Source organism: Scaptodrosophila lebanonensis, unplaced genomic scaffold (genome assembly GCF_003285725.1).
Source record: "Scaptodrosophila lebanonensis strain 11010-0011.00,11010-0021.00 unplaced genomic scaffold, SlebRS2 tig00001410-arrow-pilon, whole genome shotgun sequence".
Classification (NCBI taxonomy): Eukaryota; Metazoa; Arthropoda; class Insecta; order Diptera; family Drosophilidae; genus Scaptodrosophila; species Scaptodrosophila lebanonensis.
This window is the reverse complement of record NW_022060738.1, coordinates 2,083,284-2,102,896: the sequence shown is the minus strand read 5'-3', so window position 1 is coordinate 2,102,896 and position 19,613 is coordinate 2,083,284. Positions and strand designations below refer to the sequence as shown.

At 38.4% G+C, this 19,613-nt stretch overlaps 4 protein-coding genes across 5 annotated transcripts in view; 2 read left to right on the top strand and 2 right to left on the bottom strand.

Annotated features, from left to right (window-relative positions):
* LOC115630637 (E3 ubiquitin-protein ligase TRIM9) overlaps positions 1 to 19,613 on the top strand; it is a 131,572-nt gene that overhangs the window by 53,004 nt on the left and 58,955 nt on the right. The window lies entirely within an intron of this gene.
* On the bottom strand, positions 1,269 to 1,892 carry LOC115630642. The gene is made up of 2 exons (XM_030527282.1): positions 1,825 to 1,892; positions 1,269 to 1,759 (listed from the first exon to the last, which is right to left on the bottom strand). The coding sequence occupies exons 1-2, from the start codon at positions 1,842 to 1,844 to the stop codon at positions 1,522 to 1,524; spliced, it is 258 nt and encodes an 85-aa protein (XP_030383142.1). The 5' UTR covers positions 1,845 to 1,892; the 3' UTR covers positions 1,269 to 1,521.
* LOC115630641 lies at positions 5,700 to 6,247 on the top strand. The gene is made up of 2 exons (XM_030527281.1): positions 5,700 to 5,827; positions 5,897 to 6,247. The coding sequence occupies exons 1-2, from the start codon at positions 5,811 to 5,813 to the stop codon at positions 6,150 to 6,152; spliced, it is 273 nt and encodes a 90-aa protein (XP_030383141.1). The 5' UTR covers positions 5,700 to 5,810; the 3' UTR covers positions 6,153 to 6,247.
* On the bottom strand, positions 8,051 to 8,778 carry LOC115630640 (acylphosphatase-2). The gene is made up of 4 exons (XM_030527280.1): positions 8,560 to 8,778; positions 8,488 to 8,504; positions 8,319 to 8,428; positions 8,051 to 8,263 (listed from the first exon to the last, which is right to left on the bottom strand). The coding sequence occupies exons 1-4, from the start codon at positions 8,699 to 8,701 to the stop codon at positions 8,149 to 8,151; spliced, it is 384 nt and encodes a 127-aa protein (XP_030383140.1). The 5' UTR covers positions 8,702 to 8,778; the 3' UTR covers positions 8,051 to 8,148.

Genomic DNA, 19,613 nt, shown 5'->3' with positions numbered 1-19,613 from the left:
CAAAATCTATCTGCACATTGACAGTTCAATTGGCACCGTCGCCCGCTTTGAAGGTCGGGCAGGAAGGCCCTAATTGAAATTGACATATTTCAGTGTCTCGCTGGCTGGAAAGGCTGTGGCAAATTACTAAAGTAAATTTTGCAATTTTCATGATATTAAGTGCGCGGCACAGCACGTTGGGGATGATATTGTCATTGATTTGCTTTGATTCTCATTCGATTTGGTCGCTCGACTGGCGACTGCCCGTGGTGCTCGCTCATTGCTTTTATTTAACTTATTCTTGTATTGTGGAAACTCCACAGGATTTGAAATTGAATGCTGCAGCTTAGGCTTGTCGCTCCCTTCCTCTTCCATTTCTTTTTATTTATTTGTATTTTTTGCTGCATTTATGTACAAATGTATATATATTTTTTGTCACATCGAGGCGTTGAGCCTTGGCATTGAATGTGCATATATTTGTGAGGGCTTTAACAGGATTAGCAGCCTGTGGCGCTGATGAAAGCGCAAAAATCTGCCATACTTTTGAAGTTTAAAGCGGGAATTCTTTTCACACAACTCTATGGGCCTTGATAACAAAAAATATGCGAGAGCAAAACAAAATTGATAAAAAGAATGAATGAAATTTCGGCATTTGGCTTTGCCCATAAATTATTACGCAGTGCTGCAAACGACTATGAGATACTCTCTATGCTGTTGTTAGTACATGCTTGACTTATATAGATATTAATGTACATAGACATAATAATTGATATAATCCTGAAGCGCAAAAGATGTTTGTCAATATACGGTTTTCTGAGTAATATAGTTATTTTTGCAATAATGGTTCTTAAGAAGTGATCTTCATATGCATGCATTTACAAATAAAATGGTTTTTTATACTCTTAGTAACGGCCTTTATACACATCCTTTTGTAGAACAAGCCAAAATCTAATATAAGCTGAACCCACAATAACTTTGGAGGAATGCTTATACTGAGAATTATGTCTCTATTACTTATAATATCCAAGAACAAAGCGTTCATACTGACAGACAAAAAGCTCAAACAGACAAAAGACCTCATGCAGCTTTCGTTGCTTCTCTCCGTGTAGCATAAAGTGATATTCAACCTATGTGCTTCATTTCATTTTGCAGAGGAGAGCATAAAAATACGGCATGACAGATATTTGGGTCAATTTGGCGCTTGTGCTACAGCTCCATTTTATATTGCTGTGCCTCCCACGCCATTTTTTCAGCCCTATGCAAAGCAGAAGTGGCAAAAATTTGCATTGTTTGGCTTTTCAATTTCTTTTATTTTAGAACAGTATGAGTAGAAAAAGTAGTGTTGCATATATTTCGAGGCGCAAATTGTGAAATTGGTTGTTGTTTTTTATGCTGTTCTCGTCGTGTATTTCATTAAAATGCAGGCTGCGCTCACTTGGTAGACAATTTTTTAATATTAATGAGGCTGCCAAGTGGAGCAGAACCAGGACAAGAGTTGCTGTCAATGGCTGGTAAATGATCGCATAATAATCGCAGTGCTGGCTAATTTTTGGAGCATGCAGCTTGCCCTCTCATCTCTTTTATATTCATTTGCCTTTCACGGTATTCCTCTTGAGCTTCCGCCAGCTCCTGTTTATATCTCCGTTTTATCTCCAGCTTGAGTTCCTTCAAAAGGCGCAACCGATACGCGTACCCATCGTTAATCAATTGACGCTTCTCCTCGTAGTCCATTTTGGCTCTGCGTTTTTCCAGCGCTGCCTGCCTTAAGTGAGCATAAGGTCTGTAAGAGATTATGGAGGGGGACTTCAAAGAAAATATTGTAGTTTAGGGATTATTCAAGTTCACCTTGTTGCGTCCTCGGGCATATTGATGTTGAATAACTTTGCATTTTGCTACTAAAATTTTGATTTACATTCTATGGCTGACTTGGTTGTTTAGTAGAATCGAGTTCAGTTTAGCTTCTTAGACTAATAATGCTGATATCTGTCAGAACAGTTTACTTGATTGTGCCTAAGCCATCTAGAGACTGGGCTTTGGAAGAGTTTTGTAATTTATTTGTAAAGATATAACCGTCGGCTCTAAGCCCTACTTTTCGATTAGTTGGAATAAATTCTACCATTTTATTTTATATAATTTTAATTTTGTGAGCTGTCCACAAAAAAATGCTCCTCTCTTATTAAATTTGGCGATATCTGCATATTTGTTTCTGCAATTAATTAGTCAGTATCCCTTTGACCCTTTACGCAAATAACTGGCATTCAATCGGCGCCTGAGCATTCAAATTGGCCAACAAAGAGAACGCGTGTCAGCAGCAAAGTCAACCCGAAATAGCAACAATAGTCAAGACGCATTGATACGAATGGTATTTGGGCCATTTCCGCTTACACCCCTCCAGCCATAACAATGTCCATTCTGTGCCGCTTCAAAGGCACAAAGTTTGCCAGCACGCGGCATTTAGGCGTTTTGGCCATAACAAATCAAAGTCAGAACGAAACTCGACAAGAATTTTCACTAACAAGTTTATGCCAAAAAGTTTTTCGGCTGCGCGTGCATATTTGAACCTACATTTTGAGGGTTTATTGAGGGGTACACTGTAAAGTTGAATAGTAAATGAAAATTTCCGAATTTTCCAAAAGAAATACTCGTATATAAAATAAAAGATAAGTAAAAAATTAAATTTACAAAGAATAAATTTTAAGTAAGGAGTCATTTCTGGCTTCGACTTATCACGCTTTAGTATTTATTTGCGAGCCGACTCGTCTATCAAAAAAGGATCTTCCTTGCTCAGTAAAATTACAAGTTTATTCCGTTTACCTTTTAAAAAAATGTCCGCCATTGCCTGCGAATTTTTAACTTAACTTTAACTTACTTTAACTTTAACTTTTTAACTTAACTTTAACTTTTAATTTAAGAGCATAGACTCTCTTCCTTCTAAGGAATGGAAAGTGCACTTTTAATTATAGTATATCTGATTATTTATTTTCTAAATTATATTGCAATTGAAATTATATGCAGAGTAAACCTCTACATATTATGAAAACCGAAGAGTTATTATAGAAGTAATAAATTATAAAACGCGCTCCTTTTTATTAACAGTGCAAGCATATTAAAAACGAAACATTCAAGCCACCTGTGAGGCAAAACAATCAACTGCTTATCAACGTCATTTATTATGCAAAGATTTTGCGCAAAAATTTGCAAATTGCATGTGGCCTCAAACTAAACATGAAATTGTTATTAATGCAGGTAACAAGCTGTAGTGTGTGCGGCTGTTTTAGAGAGAAAGGGGTGGGGCGGGGTGGCGTCTAATCAAATGCGACATTCATCAAATTGGCACGCAAGCCATGAAAGCGCGCACATGCAACAAGCGGACGTAGTAATGGGGGTGTGGCACAGCATGGGTTGCTGCATGTGGGCGTCTAGGGCGTGGCCCTGTCAAGCGTTCGCTGCTGCCGTTGCAAATTAGCGCGAATGCTGCTGCCCTGCAACCAAATTGAGTTTGCGGTCTTTGCCGCCCAAAATGCGACTATAAAATATTTAATAAAATTTGCCACCGGCTGTTGCCGCTGCTAGAACTATGTACGAGTATATATCAGCCGATCCGCGACTTTTCTACAAATAATGCAACATTTGTGCAAATAGAGAATTTTTGGCTTGGGCATGCGGGCATAAAAGAAATGACTTTCTGTCTAGACAGAGCAGAACAGGCGCAACCTGTGCCGTTGTTTGTTTGCATTGACTTGGCAGGGAAGTTTTTGGGCTTACAGAGGGGACAGGGTCTGGTAGAGATTTAGACGCAGGCTAACAACTGCCAGTTGTGGGCGACATGAGCTGCATGTGTAATCGAATGCGTCCCTTGCCCAGACATGCCACACAAAGCTATTGCTGATGGAACTTTGATGTTGAAAGGCCTTGAAACACAACCACAATTTAGTTTCCGCTTTGAGGCTGTCTGTAGTCAACATGTGTAACTAAAAATTGAAGGAAAAAAATCATTGCAAAAGTGTTTGTTAAATAAAGATAGAAAACTCTGTTAGAGGCTATGCTGGCCTAAGAGTTTAGGCTTTAATTTGAATATAAATTTGATATTAATACAGCAATTGGAAAAACACACGGTCGGTCTACAAGAGACAGCTACTATATACTACACATTATTTGAAAAGCTTACATATATCAGAACTTGATTCCTACAATGATATGGCTTTCATTTTATTACACAAAAGAATATGCAACAGAGCAGCGTTGTATTTCTATGAACAACTGAGCTTTTCTACATTGCCTTTACAAGTCGGACAATTATCGTAAATAATTTGTGGTACATACCGATTGGCTTTCGATTGGCTTGGTAGCGAAAATGCTGTCAACTATAGTGTAATCAATACAAATCAATGGCCGAGCAATGGCCTCGTTATCATTAGCACCAATCGACAGCCCTAATAGAGAACATTTCGAGAATGTGGCAGCGCATTTAACATGCAAACCATTTAACTGGCACGGCACGCAAATGGACAAAGTTAAAACGCCTTCCCCCCACCGCCCCATCGCCAACAGCACACCGCGCTTTGAAATGGGTGTCATGTCCAACTAATGCGCAGCTAATCCACGCACACTGATCATACCTTTTTAGTTTGGCTTGCCACGAATTATTACAATTATTTCTCCCGTCCTCAATGCTTGACATATCGACTGGATATACACACTACACGCATATGCAGCATTGTCGCCCGGAACGAGCAAAATATTCAGAACGTCAACGGAAACGGAATTGATTATCGGCAATGCGCTTTTATCTATTTGCGTGTGTGTCGGCGCCGTTGGCGCCTGACTGCTGCCGACCGCCAACCTGCCTTTTTTGAATTCCAAATTGAACAACTTCATTTATACATGTTTATTCTCAAAAAAGCTCTGATGCAAAATGAAAGTCACAAGCCGCGTTCGAGCAGACTTATTAAATGGCCTCTGATAATATGAACTAACTAGCCATGATTATCTAAAAATACTTACAATACTTGTATAACGTGTATTTTTGCATATGCAGGAAGAGTAAGATAGAATATTTAGGCGTATTTATTTGTTATTTCTCAGCGCTGATTGAATAGTATTTCGATGTATTTCGAACTTAAGTTTATTTCTGCGATAAAATCAAATATTTAAAATTTTAAAAACTAATATTTCTGGCATTATTTTTGTTTCATTGAGTGCTTATTTCACCTTTGATTCAATTATTTATATATAATATTTGAATAAATATATTAGATTAGATCTTTTACATCGTCCGGTATTTAATGGCACCCTCTCCATCAGGAGAAACATATTTGTATGCAATTACTGTTAGTATTCGTACTCCTAGTAGCTTAAGGATTCTCAAAGTCAAGTCAAATAAATTCAAATTTATCGATAAGGATAAGGATAATTGGTATTTGTCCGTATAATTACAGAAGTTTTGAACCAAAAATAATACATTCTTTCGTGAAGTCCTATAGTCCAAGGTTTTCTATATTGAAACGCATAATACAAGCAAGCAAACATCCTGCTTTTGTTCTTCAATTAGGAAGTTGCTAGTGGAAATGACATCTTATGTTTTGAATGGTTTCAACAGTACTTATTCATGAATACTTCCATAAATATTATTATAACTCTACTTATACGTAACATATTTGTTTCGGAAAAATTTTGATTAAATAAATAAATCGTGCCAAAATGTGATTTTGATTTTTTCTGTCAAGTAGGCATTGCCATTTCTTACTTCACCTTATAGTTAGTTTAAATTCAAAATTTGCTGTAAACTCTAAAAAAGGCACCCCAAAATATTGAATTATTCGAGGTCCACAATGGCGAATCCAAAGGCGTAAGTTCGCGTACCACTTTAAAGAATAGTCTTGGTCTTAATGTCTTTCATTCAATACCTCTCTAACAGGACGAAAACTTCCAAAACTGGTCTCAAATTTAGCACCGCCTTAGGTGATCCAGAAACCAAGCGCAAATTGCTGCTCTATCGGGAGCTGCTGCGTCAAGAGATGCGTAAAGAGCTGGAAAAGCCTCGAGTAATCAGAAAGGTGCGGGTGAAGCCGGAAGAAGCACAGGCCTTTGCAACATGGAAGCGCCTCCATGTAGAGCCTCGAACCAGCATCGACATATGGACGATGCCGAACATGAGGCCCAAATACCAATAAATACGGCAATGTTGCCGAGTTAGAGTTTACAACGTTTGTACAATTTTCGGTCAATAATAAATTGAAATAAAATTTTCATATCAACCAAAATGAAATGAAATTTTCGCTTTGCACGAATATTCTGCTCAGAGCTTAATTAACATGCTAAATAAATAACTGGAAACAGTTAAAAGTTATGCGAGCAAAAACTGTTGATCCAGGAACGAGGCGTTACGGCTCAATGTGCAAATATGGCCAGACTGTGCAGTCTGGCAACGCCAAACCAACCATTTGTTAGTCACAGCAATTTTTGCGGTTTTATCAGTTCATAATAAAGTGTTTGCCATACAGCAAAAAAGAGAAGTGAAGTCAAACAGCAAATATCAACAATATTGGCAGACAGGTAGTGCGACTGCCTGGTAAACACCGAGGGAATATAAATAGTTATGCAGTATGCTCTGGTGCACCGAAGCTTTTATACCCTTTTAAGGCTTCCAAGAGTAGTATGCACATAAGAAAGGGTTCATTTTTTTAGAGTAGTATCCCCAAACAATAAAAGGGTATAAAACTGTTGTACCAGCTGAGAATACCATGTAACTTTTTATATACCCGCGGTTATAGCCTAATAGTTATATAGTAACCACATAAATTAAATCCTTTAAAATTGTATGCTAAATCTAGCGGAATTACACGGCAGTTGAAAATTGGGTTCTTCAATTCACGTACTTCATGTCCATGTAGTGGATCCTTTGGGAAAGCTTTCTTGACAAGGTTAGAAACCATAAGCTTAATTAGACAAGGAAAATATATGGGGCTAATTAGCCTTTGCTCTTCTTTCGACAAAAACATAGAATGCAATATCGAAGAGTTTTAGGCTAACAGTGAAAAAGGCTATGGATAAATGATGAGGTGCCCTTTTCAGTGTCATTTCATTTTTATTTGTTTCTCAAAAGATGGCTTCTCAGCAAAGCAAAAGGACTAATTACTTAACAAGTTAGTCAGCCCGAGCAGAGCTTGTAGCAAAATGTTCTCATATTTTCCATGGTTTCAAACCTCCTGACAAATTCCGCCATATCCAAGACTGCCCTTTTTCAAGGGTATAACAAAACACAACAAAACAGAGGAGGCAAGCCGTCAAAATGGCGTCGACCAGCAGCGGCTGTGTGTTGGCTTTTAATTGCCGTCAAGTGCCAACTGTTACATTTCGAACTTTTATTTATTTATGTAAATTTATTTTGTTTTTATTTTGGCTTTTTCCCAGCAACACAATATTTGTCGCCAAATTGGCAGAAGTGCTGCAAACTTTGCCGTTTAGTTTGCAAACCAACAACAAAAAAATAGAACAGCATCAGAAATACGAAAAACAGTTTACCAGCTGCAGCATATAAATTGGAATTGTTTTGACTGACTGTCAATTTGTGTGTATAGTACTTAAAACTGGTACCAAAAAATAATATTTTGCATCGGCTAATTGCAGACAGAGCGAAAAAAAGTTGTCACTGATCTAAACAAATTTCATTAGGCAGACACACACATGCTATATAGTATGTATGAACTATATGTGGAAAAGTAGGCCACTTGGGAGCCCCTTAACTATGACTACGTCTGCACTCGATATATAGGGAATGTTTTGACCACAGCACGTGCCATTATTCGAATGGTCGGCCAGCCAATTCCCAGGCGAATGGTCGGAAAAACTTTTGCCTGCAACTTTTCTGGCTATTTGTGGACAGCAGCTCGGGGTATTATGACAATTGCCAAAGCACGCAGCAAAAGTGGAAAAAAGAATGTTTCTATGGCCGTGTTAGATACGTGCAAAAGTTTTGTGGCACGTACTTGGATCCAGGCCTGGTTTTATGGGCTGTGAGGTGCGGGCAGACGGTTTTAACTGAATTTAGTTGCTGAAGAAAAGACAGTTATTGCTTAGTTATGATTTTGCTGGCCTATAATTAACTTCTAATTTTCTATATGCGCGAGTTATAATTGGACAGCGGCAAAATAAAAAGCTGCATCATAATTATTTTCGAATGGAGAAAGTCTTGTAGCAGTAATTGGGTATGGGTTGATTGGGTGTAAAGTCAGCCTTCTGGATGATCGAACGTGGACTACCCTTGTGCTGCAGCCAATAGCGCCTGGGGAGTAAGGTTTATTTTAAGCATAAAGACAAAGTTGCTTCGAAGAACTAACATATCCGTAATCTGCTCGAGTGGCCCCTCCAACACTCCCTTGACAGTGCCGTGGGTCGTGTTCATACACCAGCCGTGCAGGCCCAGCTTACGTGCCTGGGTCAGAGTGTGCTGTGGAAAAATGGTTAGGTTTGGAAGTCTATAAAACAGTAATGCCCATTCAGAAGTACCTTCCGGAAAAAGACGCCTGTGAAAGAAATGCATTCATTATTTGTGCGTTCATAAAACTCCTGTTTACTTACCCTGCACTTTGCCAGAAATCTCAAAGTTGACGGACCATATTGTTTTCTGCTTATCCGAAATGGGTTTTTTGCTCAATGAGCTTGCTAGGGATGTTGTTTCCCGTTGCAGCTCTAATTTGGAGTCTTTAATTTTGTTTGCCATTGTAAAGAAAGTAAAAAATGCTTGAGTATTTTGGCTACGAAAAAATAAACTGAACCGTATTGTGTATAGATTTAGAATGTTTTGTGTGAGACCTGGCAAATGCATCTGTTATGACAAAAAATGGAAAGCCGACTTGCAGAGTAATACAAAGAAAAACTGAAATATTTGACAGCAAATCTCCATGAATCTTTACACATATATTTTTGAAACTTTTTATATAATAAATAATATTTCAGCTCTTTATATGTATATTACAAATTACTTTTAAACGTTACATAAAAGATGATATAGATAAATAGAGATGACACTGTTTTTAATTTCCAAATTATCATGACTAAAGATAATTGAAACATTTTGAAATAGATGGTTCAAGGATATCATCGTATATTATCATAGTTATCATCTGTTTCAGGGAAATAACATATATTTCGAATATTCTTAAAAAGATATTGCCAGAAGCTCTTATTAGAAAGCAAGTCATTATTAGTGAATAAATAAAGCAGCTTCACCTTTAACGAATATTAATAATTTTCAAATAGGATTGGATTTAATGCTCAACGTTTTATGTTCATATTTCAATTAACTTTTTAGCGTGATTATCCACTTTTCAAAGGCAATTTGTGCCAAAAAAAAGAACTACAATAATTAGTGAACGAATCAGTGTTCACGTTCAATATTCCCCCATTCGTGGGTTGAATTTGAGCGTGATCATTCATTTTTAATAGGGGTGTATACGACATAGAAGTAGTTGCTTAATTTAAGTGATTTCCCCACAAGTGCAGGCAGTAAATTACATTTTTGGCACATCAAAAAATTAAAAACAATTTTTCCAGTCTTTTTACCAAAATGCTCATGATTTCGTATTGGGGTTGGGTAAGTCATCAGTGATGTGTCTGCCTGCTGGCTGCCGCTTCATTTTTAGCGCTTCCGCTTCGTTAGGTTTAACGGTAACGCGGTCGCAGCACGATGTTAAGAAAAAAGGTAAACGCACGAAAAAGTAGTGGAAGACGCGCCACGCAATGCACACTCGAGTGTGGCTGTACTGTGGCCGCAGAGTCGAAGTCTCGCCTGTCGGTGGAGACTTCAATAAAACGTTTCGAAGTTATGGGCGCAGGGCAAACTGACATTTTCCATTAGGTGCAGACAGCTCAAAGAGAGCTCTGCCAGGCTGTCGTTTCTTTTTTATTTCCTTTTAAGGGTGAGCAAAACGTTTTGGCCAAGTTTTATGTTCGGAAATCGTGGGTCTCTGCGTTTGTGTGTGTGTGTGTGTGACTCGCATTGCTTTCTCGTTTGCCTCGCTTGTTGATTATGTTGTGCGTTTTTCCTTGCAAGTCCTAAAAGCTTGTTCGCATTTGATGAGTGCACGACACGCACGTTGGCAGTATGGCTACTGGCTACTGCACATTATGGCCATTTTGATGGCCTGCTTTTAGGCAACGACTACGTGGCCACATTAGCAGCTTCAAGGCACCGTCTAATTGTAGTTTGAACATTAATTAAAGCTTACCGGAGGACTGCAAGCGTTTAAAACACAAACTTGTCTGACAAAATCAACTCGAGCTTCTATGAGTAGCAAGAACTTTTTGGCAGGACGGTTTAAGCATCAAGGTGTCATCAACAGGCGGACACTGAGAGGCCAGTTGACAGCATTTGCAAGCTTTAAACTTCCGCTTTCCAATGACTTTGCAAGCCAGGCAGGCTCTTGTCGTTTGGTCGGCCGGTCCGTCTGTCGGTTGATGCCAACAAGAAGTAACGAGGACGCGATGGCGAAGCTAACTGCGCCTTGGCTTCTTATCATTTGCGACAAATTCGCCGACAACTTTACTACGATAATATTTATTTTGAAAATATGCTCGAGCGCTGCTCTATTGCGCTGCGCTACTTGACGCTTCTGGGCGCATCGTTGCTTGTCCCTTTCGTACAGTGGTGCAAAAATAGTTTGTTAAGAAAAATACAAAACACCTCCTCCATTCTATGGCAGCGTATTTTAATTCTTTGGAAATGGTATTTCGTTCTATTTATATCAAATTAGGTGTCTCTTCAGTTAATATTTTAGCTTCAGTTCTATAAATATTAAGATTGTTTTGGATGTTGTTTTATGAAGTTTGGATCTGTTTTGTTCCAGTCGTAGTTTCTCATATTTTTTCCTTTATGTTTCAGTTTCGAATAACAGTTCTATTTCGTTTATCCTTTTGGATAACTTCTGTACTTATTCTGTGTCTATTGCGTTTTGGTTCATTCTGTTCCATCTTCCTGTTGCATTTGCCCGTTTTTTTTTGTTTAGTTTCCCTACATTTTGTCTTAAAAGTTTGTGCGTCCTGCTTTTGACCACCGTGCATTAGCTTTCTTCTCTTGCTTGCCATTTTGAAGTGTTGCCAATGTGGAAAAGTAATCAAAATATTTTGTCAGCTTCAGTTGCAGTTTAAGTGAGGCGAACTTTTTGGCCGGATGGGGCCTTGACTCGCATTGTGGTCGCTTAAAGTACATCTTCAACTTGAAAATGAAAAGCCAAATTGTTGCTGCAATTGGCATGGGGAACAAGAAGGAGAAAATTAAAATTGTAAACGCTTTGGCAGTTAAACTTTTCGACTTGAAGCACTTTGCAAAAATTTGTTAGCACTTTAAACTACTTGATGTCTGACACACACAAGCACATCATATATGTATGTATGTGCATGCCTATATACGCTTTTGACATTTATGCAATTTGATTTTTGCCGCACGGAAAATTAAATTTGCACAACCCCAAAAAGTATGCTATGTTTTTGCGCCTGCAGCGGAAGCTTTGCTGTTTGTCGTTTTAAGTTAATGGCGTGCATGTGTGCACCCCAGCGACGTTTTCGAACAATTTCGCGCAAAAATTTGTTACAAATTGGAATAACAACAACTGCAACAACAATGCGAGATTTGCATAAAATTTCCATATGCGTTTTTGGTTGCCAATTTAAGCGCGAAAAACGAAAGCAACTCGTTATAAATTTGCATAAAAAATGTCGCTGCTGTTTATTTTCTCAGTTCCTTCTTTTTAACCTGCGCAGTTTTAACAAATTTTGTTGGTCATATCAAGAAATGAAAAAATATTCCAATTGCGAACAGGGGACGGGGGAAGTCCCAAGTGAAATATAAATTGCACGGCCCTAAATTTTTAAAAGGCAATTCGCCTTTGCACCGTGATGGGGGCCAATGGTTAATGTGTCCAGTGCTGTTAACACTCTAGTACCCATCTATGAGACATTGTTCAAAATTTGCATTTACGTGTGACGGTAACTCCTGCCCTAAGTACTTGGCACCCGCATAGAACAAAAGCAAGTTTAAGTCTGTTAATTTATTTGGTGTCTAAAACCCAAGCAGCCCTCAACCAATTTTCATTAAAGCGCATAAATTGTTGTTTATGGCACCCATTCTACAAACAAAAAACCACACGCACAGATAGACACATACATATATACACCTTTTTGTGCGCTTTGCCCGCCTCGACTTCATTTCATATTCATGGACGCGCAATTCGCAACTCCTTTTTACCAGCCATCCGGAGGTTTTTGGTGTTAATAAAGTTTGGCAATTATCTTGCTGCCTGTTGCTGGTAGCCGTTGTTGTAATGCCTCGGCTTTGCTGGGACAAATAATGTATGTATGTATTTGTGGGAGAGTGTATGTGGGCTATTGTCCCTAGTCCGTGTGCAGATAAGTGAGCCTTTATGTTAAGCTGAGGGGCATTTTGGTAGCACAGCTGCTTTGATTTAGCATAGATTGGCAAAAAGTTCCGGCAACTTAAAGCCTTTAAATACCTCCAAAGCATATGTTAAAACCTCATAAGCTTAAAACTGTTTGGCAACAAATATAAGCTGTTCAACTTAAAATGTTAAAAGTACATTTATGTATATAAATTATTAAGTAAACTTAAACAATTCCAAACATCTGAATATTGAATGAAATGCTAATCATAAAAGATCACAAGCTGTTGAGCTAGTTGAAAAAAAGTGTGAATAATTGCAATTTCAGAGACATTGTGGAAGAAGGCTTTTTTTTTTTAGTAATTAGTGAAATTAAAGAAAAGAAAACATTGCAAATGTGTTCATATGAATTAACTTTTCACTTTCTATACGTAAATCTTGAAGACCATTTATAAATCAATATAATGAACTTTGAATTAAAATGGAGAAATATTAATATGATTTGAATATGGAAGTAAATGTTACAAATTACTGAATATATTAGAATACTGTTAGTTTTGTGACATTGATTATTAAGTAGTAGAGATAGTTGTAAGAGCTTTTAATATCTCTTAGAAATGGTGTTAAGTATTAGAGTAGTCTGTTAGAAAGTTCATCATTTCATCCTTCTTTGGTTGTTCTATCATAATACTTGTAGATTTGGACATATATACAACTGAGGTCGTTGCTTTCCTTTTCTCAGAGTTTTATTTGTTTCATATAAATCCGATAGATTATAAATGTTAGAAATCGGTCGAAAAGGTTAAAACGCTCTTTATTGAATTTCGACCATAATATTTTTACTTATGAATAAAATGCTGCGTTGTGTAATCAATAACACAACTGTCATAAGTGATTTCTTTTTTGGCCATTCGAGCGTAAAATGATTTGTAAAAATATTTCCTTAGGTAAGCAGTACGAGTTGAAAGTGAAAAATTATGCCAGCTAATGGGCGGATGGGCAAGAGAAACATGACATGTTGGATGCTGCTCAGTGCGCTTCAATGGCTTTTGGGCCTTCGATGAAATATGAAGAAATATAATTCACAAAATGGCGTACATCAATGTCAGCTTAAAACGTATGAAGCGGCCAAATCACAGACATGACAGCCACACACGACTTCAAACACCTTCAGGAGCTTAGCATCGTCAGACGAAACCCTAAGATGACGCATAAATTGTCGACATATACGGAAAACGACAAATGGTATCCAGAGCGCGAGAGCGCCAGAGTTGTTCCACCAAAGACGACGCCCAAGTGATTTGCGGTACACAGACCACATCAAACATGCTTTAGAGGGGTGGTGGGGTTGTGTATAGACTTGGGTTCGGACTGATATATCGGGCGTGCTGCTGGTATGTGTGTATGACTGTGTGGGTTAAGTACACTTGAAGTATGTGTACGCTTGGGTTAAGAAAAAGGATTTGGCAGCGAGAGTTGGTATGTGCTGTCAACGGCAGTACGACCAAAAGAAAGTTGTGCTGTTGGCTAAACAGAAGTCGAGCCCATTTCTCCCACCAAACCCCAAATGGAGAGCCGAACACGCTTCACGCCTTGACGAGCTCAAGCAGCGGGCGGTCGAACGTTGTTGGCACATTGAAGAAATTATGAAAAGTTTCCTGCAAAGGCATTTCCACATTTGGGTGAGTGAGCGAGTGAGTGAGTTTGTGAATGGTGTGCGAATAGGTGTGAGCTCGTGTGTGGTTCTGCGGCTTTGGGTCTGCTGAGCTGAGGTCTGTTTTTTCCTATGGCTTTCGTGCGGTTTTCACTTCTGACAGTCACGTGTAATGCAATTATATTGAGGCAGGTTTGTCGCAACTTTTTCCATACATATCCACGTTTATCCTTTGCTTGTTGTACAAGTATTTATGAAATTGACATAGGATGGCTATATGTGTGTAAGAACAAGATGAATTCGTCGCCTTTGGGCAGACTATTGATTTTTGTTAAAGAGTTCGACATTTCAGGAGAAGTTTTATAGATATTTATGATATAAGTAGTTTAAAGGCAATTTAAGTACGATGGACAAAAAGTTTTGTTATTACTTTGATGCTTAACTGCATAGCCACATAAATATTGTTGGGATAAGACAACACTTTGATTCCAGATGTCAAGAATTTTTAACTGGTCAGATGATTTTGAAATCCAAACGTAATAGTAATTTTTTAGTTTTTGTTTTATTTTTTTAAACTTACTCGTATATTTATGGCTCAGGATCTCTTCTCACCTACATTAAACTCAACCATTAGCATGCTTGTAGTCCTTGGCTGCACGTAACAAACTATTCATGTTAGATACAAAGTTTGGGCTTGCAAGCATCGATGTAGCAATTATATACAAAGTAAGATGTGCTGTTGTGTTGCTTGTAACTCAAACTACACTAGACTATGGAACGCTACACTGCACTACATGCGATACACAATAAACTGATTTTGAGTGCAATCAGTTACCAGCTCCGACAACTCAACGCTGGCCAACTTCTTGCAACATGCGAGCACAAAAGGCGAAGACTGTTTGCGAAGTTGTGCCATGTACTATATACATATACTAGTTCTATGTCGTAATAAAGTTTTGTAAACAGCAATAACAACAACAACGAGAGTAAACAATAAGCTAGAAAATGGAAACGCAATGCATAGCATAGAGCCAAACGCCAAGCCAAGCTGAAAACTTATCTTAAATTCTAATGCAATTGCAGGCGAGGCAGAGTGTCTATGCATATATACTATATATACATATACATATGTACTCGTATGGGTATGTGTGTATGTTTCTAGTTTGGTGCATATATCTGAACAGATTTCATACTAATACTGCTCTTTCTGTCTGTTTCTTTGCAGGTACGTGTAGAGCCGCCGCCATTTTGTTTTGTTTCCCTCCTATTTTTTTTCTCTTTGCTGTGCAAACAAATAGCAGCATGTATGTATGAGTGTTTGTTTGTATACCTATACCTACATAGGTATGTAGATAATAAAGTAGTTGAATCACTTGTGCAATAGCTAGTCCCGGCTAAAAAATAAATTTTGTATAGCATACTCTTTGGCGTGCGGTACGTGCTGCTTATCAAATGCAGCAGACTTAATGCTGCGCTCGGCAAACACAAAAACAACAACAAGAAGAATAACAACAATGGTAGTTGCCTGCATTGCCTTGGGTCTGTACTTCACTTTCAACTCAGCAACCACTACCGTAGTGACTGCCTAACTGAATCGTTATCGGAATAAGGATTTCGCGGAATGACTTTCGCGTTATGAGAAAGTTCTTACACTTATTAAGCAGTCTATTAACTACTGGTTTTCAAATTTGTTGTAAAGATATTGGTGGCATTATTTTACTTTTATCAGAAAGACTCTGTAACATAGGAAATTCCAGCTTTTTTTTCATAAGACATCTTTACAAACAAGAACTAGAAAGATGTTTTTCCTTTGAATTTGAATACTTTACATTGTTTTAAATATCTTTAATCTACTCTGTACCTAATAATGCTGCCGGTTTCGAATAAAGACCATTTCGATTGTTACAAATAATAACATTTAATTACATTTAAGTCTTAAAGCACGTACGAACTGAATTGAAACAGACTGTTTGTTTTCGATTGTACTGGATATTTAGATAAAGTTTGATATTTGAATTTAATTCAAAAACCATTATACATTTCTATTGAAGTGTGCAACAGCAGAAGTTTCTTTCTTACCGTATAGTTTTCCCCACTTGCATAACTTTTACTGTACGATGTGTTATTTTATTTTCCACTGGGTTCTGCCACGTCGCATTGCATCAATTGTTGGTGGAGCATTGTCTACAACATGTTCGCCTGTTTGCTTAATTCTAGTTGCACTTTTGCACATGCGAGTGTGTGAATGAATGACTGAATGAATGAACGAGTGCGAGTAGTTTGCCAGATTCTCAAAGCCGCACTGATGCTGAAACGTGCTGAGCCAGCAACTCAAACTACTGCTCCATTTTTGATGCCCATTTGCAGTGGCATTCATTAGCCAATTTATCGCCTTTAATTAGATGGCAAATGGCCCAAAGACTTGCCCGCTCACTCTTCTCCTTCGCTATTGAAATTGTCTGCCCTTTAACTATGTATTTGCAAATGCAATTAATGTGCATAATTATGCGTTTATTGAACAAATGAAATTATGTACGGACAAGCGGATAGATGGACAGGACAGGCACACAGGCAGATAGATGGATAGGCAGCCACACAATGGCCAGCAGTTAGTCGGCAATCAGTTTGGCTGCCCTCGGGCCCGAAACTCTGTCAGAACAGACGCAGTATCTGTGCATTGCACTCAGCACGCAGCTATGCCAGAACCAAAACCACATTATTGGTGAAATATTTTGGTCAAGTTTGCTGCAACATCAGCTGCGCATTGGAAATAGCTGCAGCATCCGTTTGCCGCTTAAAGTCTGCGCTGAGCTGTGCCCCGCATTATGCCCGATTGCATTTTATTCGCTTCGATTTTGGAAATCTGCGGTCCGCATATCAACATGCCACGACTGGCTAATAAAGTTGCGCGCATTTGTGGCAACATCAGGGAAACATCAGAGCTTGTAAGCAAACGCAGGAACGTACTCGTGTAAGTTCTGGCAGCTGCGGAGAAATCGGTTATATTACAGGAATGAAAAACTGCATTTGGTTGAACCAAAGGACTGAGCTACACATATCTTTACGTTTGGAAGTTGGGAGGAGTTGGTCATTAAAATTCAAATTAAAACTGTACCGTGTCCAAAGGTAACAGCGCAGCTCTGCAGAAACCAAACTCAAGTAAAACCTGAAAATCAAGGACTTACATTGTTTCGAGAGGCAAATAATGGTAAATGCAAGGTTATTTTGTGCTTAAATTTATGAACTTGTTGATTATCAAACTTAAACTATGCAGTAGAAAATTGAACAAAATATAAATAAACACAGAAATGGATTTGTGCTGGAAAAGCAAGAAAAATGGAGTTGGTACATAATTAAAGAACAAGGGGAAACAAAAAGTAAGCTCGTTGTTTGAATTTAAAGTAAATATGTAACTATGCATACAATTTCTGGAATTTTTGTAGCATAAATAAGCTAGGTATTTATTGTCGCTATCGCTAGTTTGTTGGTTTTAGTAGAATCTTTGATTATGTGAAAAGAATAAGAAAGTCTTTTAAACGTGCGTTCTACAATTCTAACATTATATAACAGAAAATGATAAGCCGTTGAAATATTGAATGCTATCTAAAGGAAATGCTTTTGCTTGTTTACTGAAATTAACTTTGAACTCCTTTGAAAAAGCTTTTGCACTTGTATATAGCTATAAATGATGAACTAAATAGTGCTTCTAAAATATTCCTACAACCTAACACTTTTTAAAAGTATAAGCCGTAATTTGCTTACATGTGTCGAGGGTACAATTCCAAGTTTAAGTTTACAAGACTTAGCACGAAATAATTTAACTACTAAAGCTTAAATTGGCTTATAAGTTTTCCACTTGACCTAGACTCAGCCACATAATGCTAATCTATAGATATGATATGTCCATGTTATGTTTAATGTCCTCAAAACTATTTTCATTGCGGCATTTGGTCCAATACATTGATATACACACGCCTTAACTCGAAGCACGCAGGCGAAGATGTAATGAAATTCCTGCTAATTGTTTGTCACATTTGTCCTTGTCCCTTGCACACCATCAGCCACAATTTGTCTGCTGGCTGCTGCTCCATTTACAATTCAATAGCCGAGCCTTAAGACTTTTAATCACAAGCTCAATGTCGAATGTCAAAGTCTCGCAGCTGCTGTTGGGAGGGAGCCCACAAATGCGCCACAGCACTGCAAAAAGATTTATATCTGCCATTTCCTGCCACAAGCCAACGCCCTAGCGAAGATCGCAGTGTAAGCTAAACTAAAACAACAGCAACAACAAGAAGCAGAAAAAAATGCTGTGCAAACATTAACTCCAAACTAAGTGAAGGTCTGCTTGTAGTTTTATTTTTGGTCTCCTACTTGCTGTTGCTGTTGATTTGTTGCTGATGTGTTCTTTCACTAAATTCACTTAAATTCGTGTTATTTCCGCATGTGTCACACGCACATACATACGTACTCATACATATAGTATCTAACGCTCTATATACATGCCATAGCCTGTCGGGCCAATGCCAATGCCTTTGCTCCATATTCGTGCCGACGTCGTCGTCGCCGTCTTACTTAAGTTTTTGCCAATTTGCACTTCATGAATAAGAAAGAGGGACAGGCGTTCGATGGCTCTGCCGGTGCTGCTACTGCTGCTGCTGCTCCTCTGCGCCATTAGACAATTTTCACATGTGCCATTTGGCCAACACCAGATCCAGATCCCAAGTCAATTGAAGTGCCACCTTAATTCGCCAGCCTTTATGCCCTAAACATTTACGAGCATAAACATCCGTTCTCGGTCCCTTCCCCGACCATCCGCTTAAAGTGCCAACTTTCTTTCAACTGCAATTTACAATTTGCTCGCTTTACTTAAATATTTAAATTTTTCACACCATCTCCTCTTTATATCTTCCTCTTTGCGCATTCAAAAGATACGCGCTAGAGGCGTCGCATTTAAAATAAATGCAACGCACATATGGAAAGAACTGCAAATGCCGTCGCGGGTAGCCCGCGAGAGGTGGAGGGGCGGGCGGCGGGCGGCATCTGGAACAGTTGGCGCAAAGTGGCTGCATTTGGAAGCAGAGCGAGGCACAGTTATGGCCAAGTTTGCGTTCATTCCTTCGCTTCCCGCCTTCCCGCCTTCCTCCATTTCCCTCTGTCCTGTTCGATCTCACCCATCTTTTTTTTTTAGCGATGAGAAGGCAAATTTGGTGTGCGCTAAATGTAAAAGATATTGCTGAGACGTACATATGTGGAAGTATAGTATGCATAGTATGTAGGTCGGAAAGTGCATCCTGAGTAGCTTATCTGAAGTTTGTGTAGCAAGCGTGTTAAGTGCCGAGTGATGGGTAACAGTTCCTAAGAGTGCCTGTATAGTAGCCGTATGCGAAAGACATTGATTTAAAGATTATAATGTCAATGACATTTGTGACAATGTGTGTAAGCAGTATAATCTATTCTAGAACTTTGGTGTCATGAAGAATGCAGAATAGTTCATATACAAGCCCAATGAAACTGATAATCCAATCTGTCAATTGTAGAGTATGAAGAATAAAAACGAATAAATTAATTTCAAAAATTTTCTCATT

Coding starts and splice junctions, on each gene's coding strand:
- LOC115630642 (XM_030527282.1), bottom strand. CDS start 1,844: ATGCCCGAGGACGCAACAAG. Junction 1,760..1,824: donor ATGCCCGAGGACGCAACAAG/GTGAACTTGAAT, acceptor AATCTCTTACAG/ACCTTATGCTCACTTAAGGC.
- LOC115630640 (XM_030527280.1), bottom strand. CDS start 8,701: ATGGCAAACAAAATTAAAGACTCCAAATTAGAGCTGCAACGGGAAACA. Junction 8,264..8,318: donor CTCGAGCAGATTACGGATAT/GTTAGTTCTTCG, acceptor CTTACTCCCCAG/GCGCTATTGGCTGCAGCACA.